At 38.9% G+C, this 18561-nt stretch overlaps 2 protein-coding genes across 3 annotated transcripts; both read right to left on the reverse strand.

Moving 5' to 3' along the window:
* Window positions 1-485: 485 nt before the first annotated feature.
* Window positions 486-9318, reverse strand: maza (MYC-associated zinc finger protein a (purine-binding transcription factor)). 2 transcript variants are annotated; one of them, XR_003296740.2, is made up of 8 exons: window positions 8306-9318; window positions 6778-6928; window positions 5658-6046; window positions 5031-5293; window positions 4780-4843; window positions 3831-4002; window positions 2432-2886; window positions 486-1902 (listed from the first exon to the last, which is right to left on the reverse strand). XR_003296740.2 is itself a non-coding variant. In XM_026325848.2 (7 exons), exons 1-7 carry the CDS (start codon window positions 8336-8338, stop codon window positions 2561-2563), a joined length of 1398 nt encoding a protein of 465 aa, XP_026181633.1. In that variant the 5' UTR covers window positions 8339-9318; the 3' UTR covers window positions 1909-2560. The 2 variants fall into 2 exon arrangements, 1 of the variants encoding a protein (XP_026181633.1); XM_026325848.2 differs by lacking the exon at window positions 486-1902 and having other exon boundaries at window positions 1909-2886.
* A 1089-nt stretch (window positions 9319-10407) lies between these two features.
* cdipt (CDP-diacylglycerol--inositol 3-phosphatidyltransferase (phosphatidylinositol synthase)) lies at window positions 10408-15408 on the reverse strand. Its single transcript, XM_026326026.2, has 6 exons — window positions 15217-15408; window positions 14784-14918; window positions 14300-14453; window positions 14094-14175; window positions 13878-13959; window positions 10408-13506 (listed from the first exon to the last, which is right to left on the reverse strand). Exons 1-6 carry the CDS (start codon window positions 15257-15259, stop codon window positions 13364-13366), a joined length of 639 nt encoding a protein of 212 aa, XP_026181811.1. The 5' UTR covers window positions 15260-15408; the 3' UTR covers window positions 10408-13363.
* Between the last annotated feature and the right edge of the window lie 3153 nt (window positions 15409-18561).

Below are 18561 nucleotides of genomic sequence, written 5' to 3' on the forward strand. Positions count from 1 at the left end.
AAACTCCACACAGAAAGGCCCCTGATGGGTTTCAAACCAGGAACCCGCTTGCTGTGAGGCAACAGTGCTAACCACTAGGTCACCATTCTGCCCCATTTTACACATCAAACGATTATTTAAAAAAAATGGAAGTCATAGTTTAATATTCATATTATGGAATAACACTAACTTGCCTGAGGTTTTCCGTGTGATAATTACTCAACACAGAAAAAATAAATATAAGCAATTTGATACATCACAACTTTACAACATGTAAGCTCAATCTGAAACAATAAAGATTTTAAACATTTCACACAGTGACTCTTTGTAGTACAGAGTCTACAAATATGAAGTTAATCATGTTACGTAGACAGAAATTAAATGGAGAAAACCTGGGGATTTTGTAATCCAGCTTCGCCGATAAATGTACCTGACGTATCAAAAGTAAAAGCATTCATTAGGCAGCCAAATGGTTTCCATCACCCTAATGTTACAATATTATATATTATCTGATAATTAATTCTATGAAACTACTATTCATGTTGTAGCTGGTTGAGGTGGAGCTCATTTTAATTATTTGGTAGTTTAATTCTCAACAATAAATTGTAGTCTATGTTATTTATATTATATGTACACATGCTCGAAAATGGCTTTACAACCTATCACACACCCTCTCAGCTTAGAAACTTTGATTCAGATAAAAAAACCCATGGAAGAAACCTCAGGAAGAACAGCAGAGGTAGAATCCTTCTTCTAGGGCAGACACACAACACTTAAAAATTTTAATCTAAAGAAGTAATTAGTAACCGAAGCTGTCTACTAACCATAATGGAGTAAAAAGTAAACTATTTCCCTCTGAAATGTAGCAGGGTTGAAACATAAAGTAGTTAAATAGCAGAGTACATTGAACTTGTATCTACTGTAAGTACAATATTTCGGTAAATGTACTTGATTCCTTTCTACCATTGACATGAATAATGTGTGCAATCAGCAGTCACGCAGACACCCATGAAGATCATTTCAATTTGAATACACACATGCATTTTACTGCCTTTTAATACGTTAGTAATGAGGCGCTATGCACTATGCATCAAGTACAATCAATATGCACAGCCACAGAAAATGTCACCAAGGTAGCTACAAATTACATGGCAATTTTAAAGAGTTACAAATCAGCATCCAGAGTAAGAACAAAGATCGTATGAAGCAGAAGTTATGCACATTCAATGCTCATGGGGCAATATACACAAATATTTAGTTTGCCTTGATCAGCTCTATAAAAGTGTATATACATAATGGCCCATCTGAAACAGTTAGTCCTTTGTCCTATCCTGCTCCAGAGGATCTCTGTCTGCTCTGAAGAATCTGACAAAGGCAAACTGTAGACTTAAAATTTAGTAATAAATTAAAGGAGAAACAGAGATAAGTCATGATATTGAAGTCTTTAGGTCAATTTCCTCATCATAAACAAACACTGATGGAATATAAATGATGTAAAAACAGCAAAGGCTTTACAAAATCATGACAGGCTGTGCAAGTCCATTAAAAATTAAAACAATGAAATGATGGCAAATAGAAACAGCTAATTACTAAGCCATATGAATAAAAAAAAAAAAACAAATCACAACAATTTTCTTCCTTAGTGAATAAACAGAGATTTTCTTATTGTCTGTGCCACTGTCTCTTCACTGGCGTGGACTCGTCTGGTTTGCACGTATCATATGTAACATGTACATTAATTGTGTGTATCCCATTGTTGGAGGCAGGTCAGCTGTTTACTCCGCCGATGGAGCTGGACTTTACAGAAAAAAAAAAACAAAGGTCTGAAAAAGACGCTGCCCTTACTTAACCACAAGCAGCACTGAGGAGGACAGACAACTTCCACGGCCTGTGTCCACTTGGGGCAGTCTGTTCAGAAATAGTCTGGAAAGTGGAAACAAAAACAGTTCATGTCAAATCAAACTACAAGTTAACAGTTTTAATGGGCTTCAGCTGATACTGAAGGATTTTTTCATTTTAAAGTACTGTGAGGATTTGTTTATTACAACGGTCAATTACAGTGAGCAGAGAGATAGCTAGAGAAAAACTTTGTTTCTAAGAATAATTTTGACTTGATTATTCAGCCTTATATACATCAACACTGGAATCTGTCATTACTGCCATAAGCTCAAGCCGATCACAACCACCGTTCACTACAAAGGATCAAACTGACAACTTTTTAAGGGTAAATGCAAATTTTCAGGTCTGCCTGAATTCAACACTTGCACGCCACATGTAATTTGAAACAGTCACTGCACACAATATTCACAGTTGTCCTCTTGCAGTATTACTTTCATCCATCCATCATCTATACCTGCTTAAATGCAGATGATCTACACTACAACACTGCACCTATTTTTTCTATGAGAGAAAAGCACAGAGGGCCATGGTTATACAGATAAATGGTTCTCACACTCGGTTTGGCAGCTGTCTCTCCAGTCCTCTCTTCCATGAGTCCTCCTTTGCCCCTGTTTACCCAGCTCCCCCGCTTCCATCCCCGCCTGCCCCACCCTCAGAGCCCCCCTCTGGCCCTCACAGCCTGCTAGCTGTGAGGCTGGGGAGCAATACTGGAGCAGTCAGTTACCAGCAATCCCACTGTGCTAGCACTGGACACAGTGACAGCCACACTGGTGGTGCCCACAGGGCCCGTGCTTGTTGGGTCAGGGCTGGGGTCACCCTGGTTGGCATGGGTGCCCATATGACCCTGGAGCTGCGTGGCCGTCTTACACTGCACCCCGCATAGCTGGCAGAGCAGCACTCCACCAGCCCCTGTGCCACCGAAACCCCCCCGGGCCCCGCCACTCTCCTTCCACTCCTGACCATGGTGCTTCTGAGCGTGGACACGCAGGTAGGTGAGGGTGGTGAAGCCTGGAAGCACAGACACATCTTAAATATGTTTTTCTGAAAAAGATGTTTAGTTTTGCATGTTTACGTGTTACAGAAACAGTGTCATGGACACATATTTTCCAAAGTGTTGCCCTGACCTCCACATTTTTAATTACAATACAGGTATGTGTTGTGGTAGAGGCTATTGGGGTAACATTTACTGTGGTCCGCTCAGAAACAAAAAGTGTTGTTTTAAAAATCTAAATGAATTCTGGATCATTATCAGGATCACTTTTATGTCACAATACCAAGAACAAATTTGTTCCCCAATTTGTGCGTATTTATTATTACATGTGAAAATCTCTATCTCAATTCAAGCTTTAGAAACAATTGTTGAAATACATTTACATATGCAGTGTGAGAAACAACTAGAATATTAATTCCACTTCGATTCTATATATCACACTGTTTCATATTATTTGCTCACAAAGTTTTTCAGTTAAAACATTCATGTGTGTAAATATTCTGGCCAGTCAAGTATACTGAAAATAGAGTAGTAGAATTCTTTATTAAAGTACAGCACCAGTAATGAAGCTCTTGAAGCCTGGCAATAAATACACTACATATTTTATGGCTATTTCATTTAAAACATCCTGTTGGTTCACCAGTGGAAAATGGTTAACATGAAGTAGCATTGCGGTAACTTAACACAGTGCTGTTACAGCCATTAGTAAATACGAAAATAAGGTGAAATCTGAAATATACAAAGAGGAACGCAGGAGTAAAACTACATTCCAAGCCACAGAGATTCAGAAAGGAGCTGAGCGAGTACTGAGAGCTGTACAATACAGAGAGGCTTATGGAAACAGAGCTTTCTCTGTAGCCTCCACTTGCATGGCTTGAGCTGTTCTTTTTTTTTTTTTTTGAACAGAACACAACTTTAGTTTGAGTGAAAAGACAAGTGCTGTGTTGTTTGGCTGTCTTACTGCGGTTGCAGAGGTGGCAGGCGTGGTGCTGCGACTGGTTGTGGACCCTCATGTGGTCGGTGATGTAAGCAGCAGATAGCAGCTTCCCACAGATGTGACATGGCACCTTCTCCTCGTGACGGATCAGATGGGCACGGAGACGGTCCCGCGTGGCAAACGCTGACGTACATGTCTGTGGAAAACAAGATGGATATACGTATGGATATGCTATATATAGTAAAAGTAGCAAAACCCACACACAGGTACAAATGGAAAAAAAAAAAACTACAGGCAGTAAGGAAAAATCTTAAGTTCTGTTCATTCATTTGTCAGTTTCCCACCCTGACTTAACCAGAGGATAAATACATCATTATGCATACTATATCAAATCTTTGGCGGTTATTGTCTCTTGATATGCATCATCATATCAGCCGAACAAGATGAGAACCAAAAGTTAAGCATTATAAGCACACAAATTAATCAAAAAACAAACATATGTGAAAAGAAAACTCGGAAATAGAAACAAATATGAGAATAAAGTATCTTCACTGAATGCATGAAAGAAAATGTTGCAAAATCAATCAAAGTAATACAAATATGAGAAAATAAACCCTGTTAAAAGAACATAATAAAAATATAAAAAAACAGAGGATTTCCCAGATTTCCTCAGATCCATAGGAACTCTTACTATTTTTAAGCTTTTATTTAGTTGCTACACACATTTTGTTTGCAATTAATATCTATTTCTCTGCAGGTTCATCTACTGTACATATATATACAACAATAGTTCAATAGATGAAATTTAGGTGATTATATCACCTGCTTTAAGTCTGGGCTTTATTAAACACATCTGACCCATCATTATCATAAAAACATATACATCATCATTGTCTTCCAGTGTGTCATGGTGTGTATGATTCACAAACCCATATTGGTCAAACTCCGGTAAACAGACAGATGAAGACGTTACCGTGCACTTGAACGGTCTCTCTGTAGAGTGCACCTGTCGGACATGACTGTTGAGGTGATCCGGTCTGAAAATATGAAACCCCAAAACAAAATGAGTCATAACAAACTATAAAATATTTTATTTCTTGAATACTACCCCTACTAAAATTTCTGACATACCATCTGAAGTATTTAAAAAATGCCCAGAGAGAAATGCAACAGCAACTGTGATCTCTTGAGGCAGCTAAATGTCTTTGTGCAGCTCTGTTATACCTGGAGAAGGCTTTGGCACAGTGAGGACACACGTAAGGTTTCTCCACGCCGCCTTGGTGTGAGCGCACATGATAACTCATCCTGTCTTTCCTCTTGAAGCGCTGCTGGCAGATGGGGCAGGAGTAGGGCTTCTCATCCGAGTGGGACAGTCGGTGGCGGTTGAGGTGATAGACGTCCCTGAAGGCCTTTCCGCAGGCCTCACAGGCGTGATTCTTCCTCACCTGGTTAGTGTTGGGATTGGGGTTGGGGTTGGGGTTTGGGTTCTGTGGAGCATACACAAAGGAGTTACTGCAAGTTCATCTTGTTAAATTTCCCACAGAATGGAAAAAAGTACCTCTCATATCTCAGCAGAGATTTCATGACCAAATATTTATATTATCGCATTTTCAATACTCTCCTGAAGTTTAGATATTAATTTTCAAGGCTGTTTGGCTTTTTGCCAGTGAAGAGAAAGTAAATTCATTGCTGTTTAAGGCTTGAAGACTGAAATGCCATCAGTAGTGACAAAAACAGGAGCCAGAAATAGGAGAAAGAACAGAAAAAAAAAATCCAAATTGTTCTTTTATCAGCATTTAGCCCACCCACCAAACCACCTGCATACACAAGCTCTCTCCCCAGCAAACCCACCTGCTCCATGGACCCAACAACAACAACAGCTGCTTGGATGGGTTGAGGTGGTGCAGCCATGGTTACAGTTGCTGGGGCAATGGACACAGAGATCGGTTGGCTCTCCTGGTTGGCGTGCTGACCGGGCTGGGGGAGGGTCTCCGGAGCGACTGAGGGGGGAGGGAGAGGAGGCTGTGGGGGCAGGGTGAGGTGGAGGAGAGAGAGAGGGATGGTCTGCTTCTCTACTCGTCCTCCCTTTCCTCCGTCCTCCTTCTCCTGGGTGGCTCGGTCTTTCATCTTTATGCCTGTGTGCACCGACTGGTGACGCCGCAGGTTGTAGCTGTTCTTGAACTCCTTGTTGCAGGTGGCACAGATGTGGGCCGGCCGACTCGGTTTGGTGAGTGGTTTGACTGGCAGACAGCAGTGGGACAGGACATCAAGTTTCAATCTGGTTTAAAGTAATGAATGATTTCTCAAAAAAGTTAAAGTCTGTTTTGTTTGAACATCTGTGGAAATGTGTCAATAGTTCAAAGATATGAAAAACTGTGTTTAACTGTACCAATTAAGAAATGTTAATTCTTCATTTCAAATTACAAAGAGTAATAGTAAAAAAAAAAAATACAATAAACAAATATAATATATTACATATATTTTGCAGCTCTAACCCTCAAAAGTTAACAGGAAAATGTAATGTTTTGGCAATAAAAGCATGTTGTAGTTTTATACTTAATATCACTGATGTGGGTCACAGTTGACTTTGATTTGCACCAATTGTGGCCAATACTAATAATTTGAAAACATTGTTATGCACTTGCGCATTATTTAGGTTACCAGAAAATTGATTGATTGAAATCAATCAGGATTTTTTTGTTTTTTTCAAAGGAATATATTAGTGTAACACTGCTGTGTAACCTTTTACAGCTGTGAACCACTAATGAAATATTAGAAGTCATCACCATTGTCATTGTATAAAATCATCCATACCAGTCTAACAAAACATTCAGTGTCAACTTTCTGATTCGTACTTACGTGTTTAATACATAATACTACAGACACGGTAATCAAACAGTGGTGGGGTGTAAAATTTAAATCTAGTCATGTTATTAGAAAATTGAAACAATGGTCAGATCCCCACTCTCACCAGGCAGCGGTTCTTCACTCAGGGCGGCGGTGTCGACAGTGGACGGTGGCGTCACAATGTGCTCTGCTGGAGGACTCTGAGCGCTCCCCGTCAGCTCGGGCAGCAGCTCAGACTGAAGAGGTGTCTCAGGCTGGCTCTGAGTCGGCGGCGTCTGTCAGATCAAACAAATCGAACATACATACAAACATATGCATCAATACTCCATCTATCACGTGTGATCATTTAGCTTTGTCACTTCTAACCGGACTGAGTTTGCATGATTAGGTGAGCACTTGGGGCAATGGAAAAATCACTGACATCTCACCTTATATGGCATTGATATAACAGCAGGTAAGCAAACATTTTCTAACATGTTCAGTCATTTGTGTTAAAGTGTGTTTCCACATCTGCAGCCACTGGAGCAAATGTGTGGAAACCACAGAACATGTGCAACATCAGAGTATTTTCCAGCATCTTTGCACTTGAAAGCCTGAACATGCGACAAATGCATTTATCTTTTAAGAGCTACGAATCGAGGTGCTGTGAACACCTCTGAAAATACGCATAAAAGGTAAAAACAGTTCTGTTAAGGTTTATTATAGAAATGACCCTAGATACAAGTAAATCCCTTGGGTAGATGTCTGATGTTAAATTTCAAGCAAAATAGGCACTTATATTGTCCAATAGGAGGATTTGTTGCTTCTCTGGGCTTATTATCACAGTAAATTAAATATTCTTGGGTTTTTGGCTGCATGTCAGAAATTAAAGTTAAATCTGGCCTGGCTGGTGCCAGATATTTCTCAACCTTTACTGTCTTATAGACCAAACATAATCATGAACATAATCAACAGCTTAAATGAGGAAGGAAAATAAGGAAAGACATTTATTGTATTGTGTCCAACCAGGTGAAGCAGGAAGCCCACAGCTCACAGTGTCAATGTACAAAACTTGATTATTGCGTTTTTTCTAAAACAATTAATCCATATTATCTGAAATCACTTTTTGCCCCAGATTAGGCCAAAACTTTGGGTCCAACATTCCCACCTCCATCTCTCTGTGGGCTGCACACCCAGCGTATCCTGTCAACATCAAGAAATATATGGTACATAGGAATAAATACCACATGAATCTGACATTAGTTAAAATAAAGGTATTAAAACCAGGTTTTCACACAGGAGCATTGTGCAAGTCAGATCGTCAGTATTGTCAGGCTGTTTAAAAGCCATTTCAGTTTTACTTGATTTTGTTTTTATCATAAATTATATTTAACTATTTATTTATTATAAATAATATATAAGTCATGGAGTCCTCCTGACAAACCAAAACAAGGGAACAAGTGTGGGTGTGCGTCTGTAACAACCTGCCAGCTGGGGAAGGCCACACCAAACTTCACCCTGACCCCTCTGTGACCTCCCCCAACCCTCACCCCCACCCCTCCCTCTTTAACCTCATGCAAAAATGTTAACCCTCCCTCCCCCAAAACACACCCATGTTCTCCTCCCCCCAAAACCCAAACACACACATAGTAGCAGCAATAATTAACACTTACCTGAAAGAGGAAATTGCTCCAGGAGCTATCCATCCTGACGGACCAAGAGCAAACCCGAGCAGGACTAAACCGGGGAGGGAGGAGGGGAACAAATGCTCCAACTGCGGCTATAAAACCTGAGGCCTGTATGGCAGCTCTTTTCCACCAGCCCGGGTTAATTCATGGAAATATATAATGACACCGGACGATATTTAGCTCAAATCAATACTTATTAGTGATTAGGCTGCTATGAGTAATGAACTGATATCTGTTGACAATAAACAGGCACTGACAAGATGCTTTTGTAAATGCGACAAAATGGTTGGTATGATGCTTGCTTTAATGGTGCATTTTAATATAATTTGCTTATGTCTACTGTAATCAAATCTGGTGAATTGCATGCAAAATATAGATTATTTGTATACAGATGATGGATGAGTAGTCGAAACGTGCTAATCATAGTCAGCAGCTGATTAGAAGTCATTTATTTTTGCGATAGCTCCGAAAAAGGCCGCAGCGTCGGGTCCCAAGCCTCGGCGTTGCGTACAGCTCGTCCCCTAACTAGAGAGCTCCTGGTCGGCCGCGGTCCATGGCTCCGCCTCGGCGTTTCAATCGACAGGATGACATCTTTCTCTTTTTTTCAAACTCTCTCCATCTCTCTCTCCCTCCCTCCCTCTCTGTCTTTCTTCCTTTTCTTTTTTATCTCTTCTTCACCCCCTCTGTCCCTCTCTGCTTTAAAGGGAAAGTATTTTGTGCATGCACCCTCCTCTCCTAGCGGACCCCGTCTCCTCCTCTCCTTTCGTCTCGTCCCTCTCGCCCCCGCCGCCGCCGCCGCCACTTGTCGGTAGGCCGACAAATAATAAAATCCGACATTTATAAAACCACTTCCGCTGTTAATTCCCCCACTTCGCTGTAAAGAAAAAAATCCACCGGTAGTTGTACAAAGACGGGACCTGTCGTCCGGGCCGTGTCGCTGTACGCGCCAAACTCTTGGCTAAAATGGTGTCGAGTTTAGCTAAAAAAGGCTTTAGACCCGCGATCTTAAAGGTAAATGTGCGCGCAAGTGCAACAGCTGGAAGGCACGACCGTACACAGGACGCCCACACCGAGCTCCATTCAAAAAATCTGCAAATCCACGTTTGTTTGCGTCTTGGTAGAGATTTGTTTGGTAAATAAGCAGGTCTGACAGTTTTCTTGACCTTTAATAAGAAACACTCGAATTTCGGCATGCACGAAAAACACCAAGCAGTTTATTATAAATAAAAAAATCTAAATGCTAAACCTCGGTTTCCATACAGGACTGGGCTGTACACCATCTAGTTTAGTTAGGGAAGCAATGCCATGGCCAGCATCAGGGAGAAAAATATGTCATTGTGGATGCACAGAGTTCATCATCCCATTAATAAATAAGTATGATACAGTTACATATTTCTATCTGTATCTCCATCAAACAAACCAAACTGTACAATATGTTATCTTTATTACTTTAAAAGTTACATTCAGTATATCACAATCCTATTTTTGTTTCAGGCATTTATGCTCATCACCTTTCAGGAAATGATAAACCACAGTTGTGTTTTTGTTTTTTTAACATGTTACCATATGACCAAGCAGCAGCCACATTATTATAACAGCTAATATTGTTGAGGATTTGTGTTAGCAGAAATGACGCAAATCAAAATAGTGAAGAATAATTTCAAACTCCTCCTTTGCTTCAGGAGTCTTTTTCTGTCCACACAACACAAACATATAGTCCATTACAGAATCTTGCAGGTCTTGGACTGTATGAACATGAGTGTGCGTTAATATGGAAGCATAGTGCTTGAATTCATCTCCACAACATGACCAACAATCGGTTTCTCCAAACATCTGCAACATTTTAAAGCTTGTTACAACAGAACTGGATCAATTGTATTAGTAAACACATTTTAGGCACTGAAGACTAATGGGTAACCTAACCAAAAACATTTACTAATATTCAGGATAGTAGTGCAGCCAGAAAATTAAATAGATTTTTGATACTTCTAAAATGCCCTCTCATGTAAACCATCAAATTACTGGTATTCAAGGCTTTGACTTTTGGAAACTCCACCACCATTAACTGTGAATAGAGAAACAAGACGCTCGTTTTCAATGTTTTTATTTTGCAGCTGCTTTAACAATACTTTCAAACCACCTACACTCCAAAAATATAATTCTAATTAATTAATTATATTTATTATATCATTAGACTTGGCTTTGCTGTCGATATACATTTATAAATTATAATAATACATTCAAGGAAATCAGTTCCATCAAAAACCAGCGGTGGATGTTTCTATTTCAACACAGTTAACACACACATTCTGCATTGAACGTGGCTTTACAGTAGTCCACCAGCAGCATGAATGTTTAGTCACTGACTTAAAAAAACACACAAAACCACAAACAATAATACTTGTTGAGGTACAACATAAGACCTGTGTAATTTTCTATTTGTTTCTAGGTAAACTAAAAAAATAACATGTCCCAAATAAAGAACATAATATTCTCAAATAAGCGATAACTGTCCCTCTACAGCAACAAGCACCTTTAATCACACCACAATATTAGCAGGAATCTTAAGAAATGAACAATAAAAAAATATAGCGGCTCGGAGGTCAGAAACGGTATATCTGAGCATAATATAACAACTACAGGATATCATCTACATCAACTGAGTGATAGCTTCAGTTTTTTGGTCTGTGTGGTAGATTCACAGGGCAATCTCATCTTCATCAACCAAAACATGATCAATACAAATAAAAAAGGAATAAAAGTGGATTTTTCATGTGAGTCAAAGTTGTATTGTTTACTGTTATGTAGATCCACTGACAGGAGATGGTACAACCAAAGCCATTTCCTCTGACATGCTCTGTTACCCTTTATAAAGTGTTTATTAGACAAATTAATGGCCTTGATTCTACTAAATCTTTTGCAAATGTTTTACAGATCAAACCTTTTACAAATGACCTATTTGATCTGAGCTGCATTTAAACCGTAATCCAGATTTTAATTAATGACTAATATTAGAAGCTGCAAATATATGATATGCAAATAACTAATTAGTCTCATTATCAATTATTATGTAATTTAAGTCTAAAACAATAAAATAAAACCTCTTCTAATGTCTTATTTTGCCCAAAGAACAGTCTAAAACATAAAGATATGAAGATATGTCAGTTAAATATAAAATATTCACACTGAAGAAGCTCAGGCCAGGGGATGTTTTTCATTTTTCCCTGAAAAGTGCTCAGATAGTTTCAAAATAACTTTCTGTAGCTCTAATAATTAAAAGTACATCTACTAATATTTATTACTATATACATAACCAGCAAATTGGGATTTTCACAAAGAAACCAAGGTTTTGTACTAGTGGCTTATTATTGATCTATAAAGCATCATTTCAAATTTGTTTTACCATAAATTAAGGTATAAAATTTGACTTAATAAGAGGTTTAGACAGAAAGCTACGAGAAATGTTTAAATGTCAAAATCAGAAAATGTGGCTGCTGTGAATATCAACTTAAGCCATCTGATTAATATTTTCTCATGTGTGTCCTCCTAAACATGCAGTACACTGATTTCCCATATGGCCTTCCATATATGTATTAATAGTTTCAATTTGTTCTACCATCACATCCCCACTGCCACTGATAGATTTCTAAATAAGTCTCATACTTGCTAGTCTGATTGTCTTTTTCAGGCATTTTAACACCAGGTGAAAAAAGACTATTGGACAAAACCCTGGCCTTCAGAATAAAAGCAGCTTCACACAGAATAACTGATGTGAGCAGCAGCTATCAAACAAAATGTCTTGACAAATAAGAACGATGAGTTGGGAAAATCAGGCCTCACTAACCAAATTTGGTGTAAGAGCAAGATGTTCCTTCACTTTCTGCAAAACAAAAGAACAAGTTTCACTGTGGACGCTTTTCCTGAACTTCTAATTTTTTACAAACACAGTGGGAATAATGTTAAGGCATTTTAAGACATACAGAAAATATATTCAATGACGAATTTGTCTAACAGTCATAAAACTACTAGCTCTAGTTTGTGCCTCTTGTGTGCCATCTTTACATTCAAGTCACAGAGCTGGTCCTCGATCTGAAAGATGAATAAAACCCAAACGAAAGTTTAACAACGCTTAGTGCTGTGTTAAATACACTTCTAGGAAAAAAGCCACTGAAACACAAATAAATGAAAATAATTAAATGTATCCTACTCCCCACAACTTGAATCTATTTAATAAGACCTGCCCAGAAATGACATACTTGTGCTTACCTTGTGTGACATATAGCAATAAAACAAATAACAGTTTGTCTAATTATTAGTTATTTTTCTACTCAGCAAAATTTTATTATAAATAATATATAATTATATTCTTTTTTTCTATCTGTCACACTATAGCAACAAATCGTCACATTTGAGAAGACAGAAACACCAACTATTTCAGGTTGTTACCAAAACAACTTATCAAAATATTTGCCAGTTAATTTCTCTTCTTGATCAACTCAATGGTGCAGCTCTAAAAACAACATTAATAAAAGCAAATACCTGAACTTTTGTTCCCATCACAGAAATAAGACATCTGGGAATTAAATGTAAAAATAATTATATTGTTAGGCACAAACCAGAGTTAGAAATGTTCATGACACTGTGCTGTATATCCATCCAGAAATCTTCTATCACTTTGTCTGTATGTCATTTTCCATTAAGAGAACTGTTTATAATCTGATTTCAGCCATCATACTGTCTCATCACTGCGTGCTTGTAAAGTCAGTCAGAGCATAGAACAATTACCAATTAGTTAATATTTCAACACATCTGCCTGGATTTGGAATTGTAAAGTTGTCGCATTTGGTCATAAAGATTTCTTTTCTTTCTTTCTAGTATCGTCTGACAAACTAAAGTGGGCTCACTGTTTCACGTCTTAGTTAAGTCGCCTCAGTCCAAGTCAGCAATCCACAAAGTTTACCGCTACGCTTCAGAAAACAATAATAAATAAAAACGGTGGATTTGTTGCCGGAGTCTCAGCTCTCACTGGCTCCTCCTGACCTCTCACTGCTCCTTCGTGGTTTTCTCCCGCTCTGCGGCGTCCAGGGCGGCCATGTTCTGAGAGGCAGTAATGAGGTGCAGGAGGCTGATGCCGGACTTCAGCAGGCAGATCACCCCGCAGAGACCCTGCAGCCAGTAGAGCCAGCCTGCACAGGAGAGCACAGACACACAGCAATGCTCAGCCACAATTTACATTCAGCCACAATCCTACAGAAATGGGATTAACAATGAACTGGAAATCCAATCTATGTTCTGTATTAGTAGTTTAACACTGATCTTAATTAAACATGTAAACAGGGTACCTCAGTAGGTGGTACCCTGGTACCAACATTTATATAGTGGCGCTGATTAATTTCTGAATCAATACAATACTGACTTAAGATCAGTCTGTCCATTTCATGCATTTCAACCTCCAACAGAAGACATGTAGGACGAAGAGGAATTCTACTTTTATTCTTTGTGCAGCATAGACTGCATCAATATCTCTAGTATTGAGGTTCGAGGAAAAGGACCTTACCAGCAGGCTCCTGGATGTGATAAAAAACATAGAGCAGACAGAAGAAGAGCTCATTCCCAGCACACATCACAAACAGCACCGGCTGCAACACACAAGAACTGACTTAGTCTTTTTCTCTTTTCAGATCAACATGGGTCCAGGTGCAGCATCTGCTTTGATGTTAAGACCTGTTTGTGTGTGATTCTGTGTGACAGACAGACAGACAGAGCTCCTGACCTTAGATGTGTAGTAGATTCGGAGGACAGGGTTGCCAGAGAGGTCAATGGTTTTATGACTGGCTGATCCCTTTATCGTAGAGCTGAGGAAGACAGTGACAGAAAATGAAACTGAAAGAAAGCAGCAGCTTAGTGAGTTGGCACTAATGAGCATTAGGGGTTTATAGTGTTCATGGATATGACCTCTTGACATCCGGACAGGTGTACCTGTGCAGGTGCAGCCAGTGGCTGGCGATGTCCAGACACATACTGAGCTGGAAAAGAAAGGTGTAAGACGGGTACAGCAGGGACAGGTTCACCAGCAGACACATGGTGGCACAGCGGTCTGTCAACATGTCCATCATGGCCCCGAACTTAGTGGCTGACAGAAAACACCAGAGGACACAGAAAGTCAGGAATGTGGTATCTTTAAGTCACTGGATCACATGAAAACATGAACAGCATGTTCCTAATGTATCATAAAATGCAAGGTCCCTATTACAGGAAGGTAGAGCCACTGACTAAAGATAAATGCCTAATAGCTGTCCTGAGACAACAAAAGTACAAGTGATAGAGAAATGGTGGGAGAGGAACTTTATATAAGAGTGTCAAATAAACCCACCAACAGGACTGAAATGCCGAATGAATGAATGAAATGAGGTGGACAGCCCACCACCACTTCCTGTGGAAATTAGCCCTTGAAGATACATACACTGATTAAGTGCCCGTGCTGCGTGGCCATCAAAAGCATCGAGCAGAGCACTGAGCAGGTAGCAGAAGACAGCCGGCCATGGACAGCAGGGCATCAGGTAGAAAGACAGCAGGGCCAGCACCACACGGGCATAACCTGCAGGGACAAAACACAATGACTGTTACTGTGTCAACACTTTCAGTCCACTGAACTACACTATTGTTTTTATGCCTTTAATTAATGAATTAGTTAACAAATAGAGAGATATATAAATCTATAGATAGATAAATCTATATAGCTATCTATATCTATCTATATATATAGATATAGATAGATATAGATAGAACTATCACTATATTTGACATATTGTCAGTGGAGTTTGGTCTGACTGTCCCTACAGCATCCACAGCGTGATGCTAATGCTAACACGTTGGAGGACACGCTAAAAACTCACCGATAAGATTGGGAACGAAGAAGAAAATATTTTCCTGCGCCATCTCCGTCGCGTTGGGGCGTGTTGAGTCCAAACTCTATTAGTTAGCTGTGTGTACTAATCGATGCTTGACGTTGAAACGCTGCACAAACGACAGCTGGATTTATTTGACGGATGACTTCCTCACAGCAGGTCCTTGTCATGCGGCAAAATAAGAGCACGGCTTCCGGTGGATTTGTTTTCAGAATAAAAGCATCGTCTCGAGAACTACTATTGCAGTACTTTATAGATATACTATATGTCATATATCTAGTAAGTATATGTGGTAACTTCATAAATGAATAATAAGAAACTTTAGAACTGTTATAAGCCTCCTCCTCCTATGTAGCCTGTAGGCAGGTAAAGATATTTGCATACTTTATATACACAATTTATTTTACCCGTGATATCCCTATGTTTTTTTACATCGAAGCTATTTTCTTTATATATTTATATATGTGTTCTGCAAATTATTTATATATTGTTGCACACTGGAAAATAAAGGAGTGAAGTTCAGTACCAGGCTGTCAGTATAACTACTCAGTAGAACCTTCACTGTTCCCTGAAGACCAAACCAATTTATTTAAACAGCTTGTTTCACATTTCAAAAGCTGTTTCATAGTTTCATTTGTCTAATCCAATAACCAATTATTCATTTATTTCTAATCATCTCATCGTTTTTATTCATCTCAAGCACTGGTTGGTTTTGGGGTACAATGAAACTGGGCAGAGAATGTCAAAAGGTGTGTCCCAAGAGGTGAACAGAGTATTTTGATATGCCTTGAAATTTGTCTGTAAAATAGCAGCTGCTATAAGCACTTTATCTTTTGTGAACCCAGAAGCTACAAGACATAATGACATACTTTTATTTTTAATGTTAAAATGTCTTATTTCTAGTCTTGGTCTCATGTTTCTCTCTAGCTTGACCACAGCATGGATCCCTGTCATGACGTATATGCGTGGTAGCCCACTCCCCTTTAATAATACCTTCCAGAGACAAGACCGAGATGTTATTTTTAGGCTCATGTTCGTGTTTTTAGTCAGCCAGCTCACTCTGAGGCCAAAAGCACAGAAGGTAGTGAAGTACATGTTAATAATAAAAATACTCTGACAGTGCTGATACAATGGGCTTTAAGGGGGGGCTGATATTATAAGTAGTGTTTGCATGAGAGCAATATAAATATTCAAGACCATCTGCTGATTGTCTTTATTTCTATAGTGTTTGGTACAGTTGATCATTAAATCTTAAACTGCAGTACATGGGCCAAGATAACATTAGCTCGTACTTTAGTTTATCATTCTTTGAAACTACATTTTACGTATTAAATGTAAACATCAATAGATGCAGTTAATGGAAAATTACCCACTTCATTACAAAAAAAAAAACACTTGTTTTTGTTCATTTATTTTTCCAAAATTATTTTGTTACATTTCTGTACAACTCATTTTCCAAAACTCCTCCAGACATTTTGCACTGACCCTGAACATTTTTAAACTCAGCCTCCTGCTGTAAAAACAGATTTAAATCCATCCAATTTTCCTCATGTCTGACAGACACACATCCTCCCGGCTCTCCACACAAATGCACACTCTCAACACTATTGTCCTCATCCTCACAGCTGCTCATGTCAGTTTTCTAACCTGCTGGCCACAAACGTCAGACAGTCATGGGGTGGCTGTGTTGTTTTCAGGGGCTAGCGGAGGTTCCTGCCTCTACAGGCTGAGACAGTAACACTGAACCAAGTGAGGTTGTCCCTCAGCAACCTTCAAAACTGCACCAGGACCCCAAACAGAACAGTTTGACATCTTGGGAAATTTATCTGTTGACCCTCTGACTCCGGAAATGAAGCAAGCAGTTTTTTTCTTCCATTAATACATAGTACTTTGCAGTACTGACATCAATTCACACCTTCTCACATTGTAAATGTTTGTCATTTGTTTCTCTTAATTTTTTTCTGAGCCCAATGCTCAGTAAAATTGTTTCAATATTTAAATCTCATACTGCCTTGAATGCACCACAGAGGTTTCTGCTCCCAGCTTTGAATTACAATAAATAATAAAAGTGACTTGGTCAACTGTTTTAATAATCAGAAGCCATTTTTCCAGCCTAACTGGGAAAATTTGTTACTTTTCTCTTCACGTGATAAACAGAAGATCTTTGGATTTTGGATGAAAAATATCTTAACAGGTCACTTTGGACTCACATTTTTCACACACAATTTTCTGACATTTTAGAAATGCAAAAATCTGTTGATAATGTCACCTATGGCTCTTATTTTGATAAATATTTTTCAGTCTTTTCTGATACTTTTAATTAAAAAAAAAGGGGGGGGGGGGGGGGGGGGAAATTATGTAATACTTATAAAAGCCTACGATAAGTTCCCACAGTCCCGAGACTTTAGTTAAAAAACAAACAAACAAAAACAAAAACAATCCACAAATATGTCCTGTTTACAAAAACATAGAACAGAGAAAAGAAGCACACCCTCATGGTTGAGAATCTGGAACCAATTTAGATTTTGGCCCACTGGCTTGAATTAATGATCAGAACAGTTGCTTAATTTTCTATCCATTGTTACATTAATGGACTACAGGTCTCAGCTGTAAAATGCACATCAGTTTACATGCAAATGTGTCAGGTGTTGGAGAGTTGTGTGGACAACAAAAGTAGATGGCTTAAAATATTCTAAAACATTCTGACTATTTTCTGGCATTTTATCAAAACATTGGCAGATTAATAAACAACAAAAAAAGTTGCATCTTCAGACTGATATCTTCTAATTTCTGGATTGGACAACAAACATGAAAATTTCCCAAAATGCCCCTTAAATTTTAACATGACAGGACCGAGAAATCATATTGCAAACTGCTTACAATATGATATTTACCAAATGTTTTTTCTGACTCTGATTGTGGGACCAGAAGTAAAATATCTAACACCAGTGAATCCAACATTAATAAGACTGATCCACAAAAATCTACAACATCCTTTACCTTCCCTGGTGCAGCTTTAATGGCCTAACATTAACAATTCAGGAATGGTCAGCTCTGAAACTTATTACAAAGTAACACACTTAGGAAAAAAAAATTGGCAAAATGAAATCTCACAGTTCACACATATTCATGAAGATTTGAGGAAGGGGAGGAGCACAGTTCATCCACCCCAAGCCAACAGATCTCTGCCAAACGTCTGTCTACGACGCTCAGTACAAGTCTGACGGTTTTTTCCATGCACTGAATGTCCTCTAATGTCTCCACATATGATTAAAGTCCAGCATGTCCTGCAGTGATGTGTCAGCAGAGGGAAAATCAAAAGAAAAAGAGACA

The sequence above is a fragment of the Mastacembelus armatus genome, chromosome 8 (assembly GCF_900324485.2).
Source record: "Mastacembelus armatus chromosome 8, fMasArm1.2, whole genome shotgun sequence".
NCBI classification, from domain to species: domain Eukaryota; kingdom Metazoa; phylum Chordata; class Actinopteri; order Synbranchiformes; family Mastacembelidae; genus Mastacembelus; species Mastacembelus armatus.

Bases quoted from the DNA above. Each gene is read 5' to 3' on its own strand.
- cdipt (XM_026326026.2), bottom strand. From the start codon at position 15,259: ATGGCGCAGGAAAATATTTTCTTCTTCGTTCCCAATCTTATCG. The intron at 14,176-14,299 runs GTACACCTGTCC...TGTCTTCCTCAG, and splicing joins CACTGGCTGCACCTGCACAG to CTCTACGATAAAGGGATCAG. The intron at 13,960-14,093 runs GTCAGGAGCTCT...TGTGTGTTGCAG, and splicing joins GAATCTACTACACATCTAAG to CCGGTGCTGTTTGTGATGTG.
- maza (XM_026325848.2), bottom strand. From the start codon at position 8,338: ATGGATAGCTCCTGGAGCAATTTCCTCTTTCAG. The intron at 6,047-6,777 runs GTGAGAGTGGGG...GCTGTCTGCCAG, and splicing joins GAGTGAAGAACCGCTGCCTG to TCAAACCACTCACCAAACCG. The intron at 5,294-5,657 runs GTGGGTTTGCTG...TATGCTCCACAG, and splicing joins TTGTTGGGTCCATGGAGCAG to AACCCAAACCCCAACCCCAA.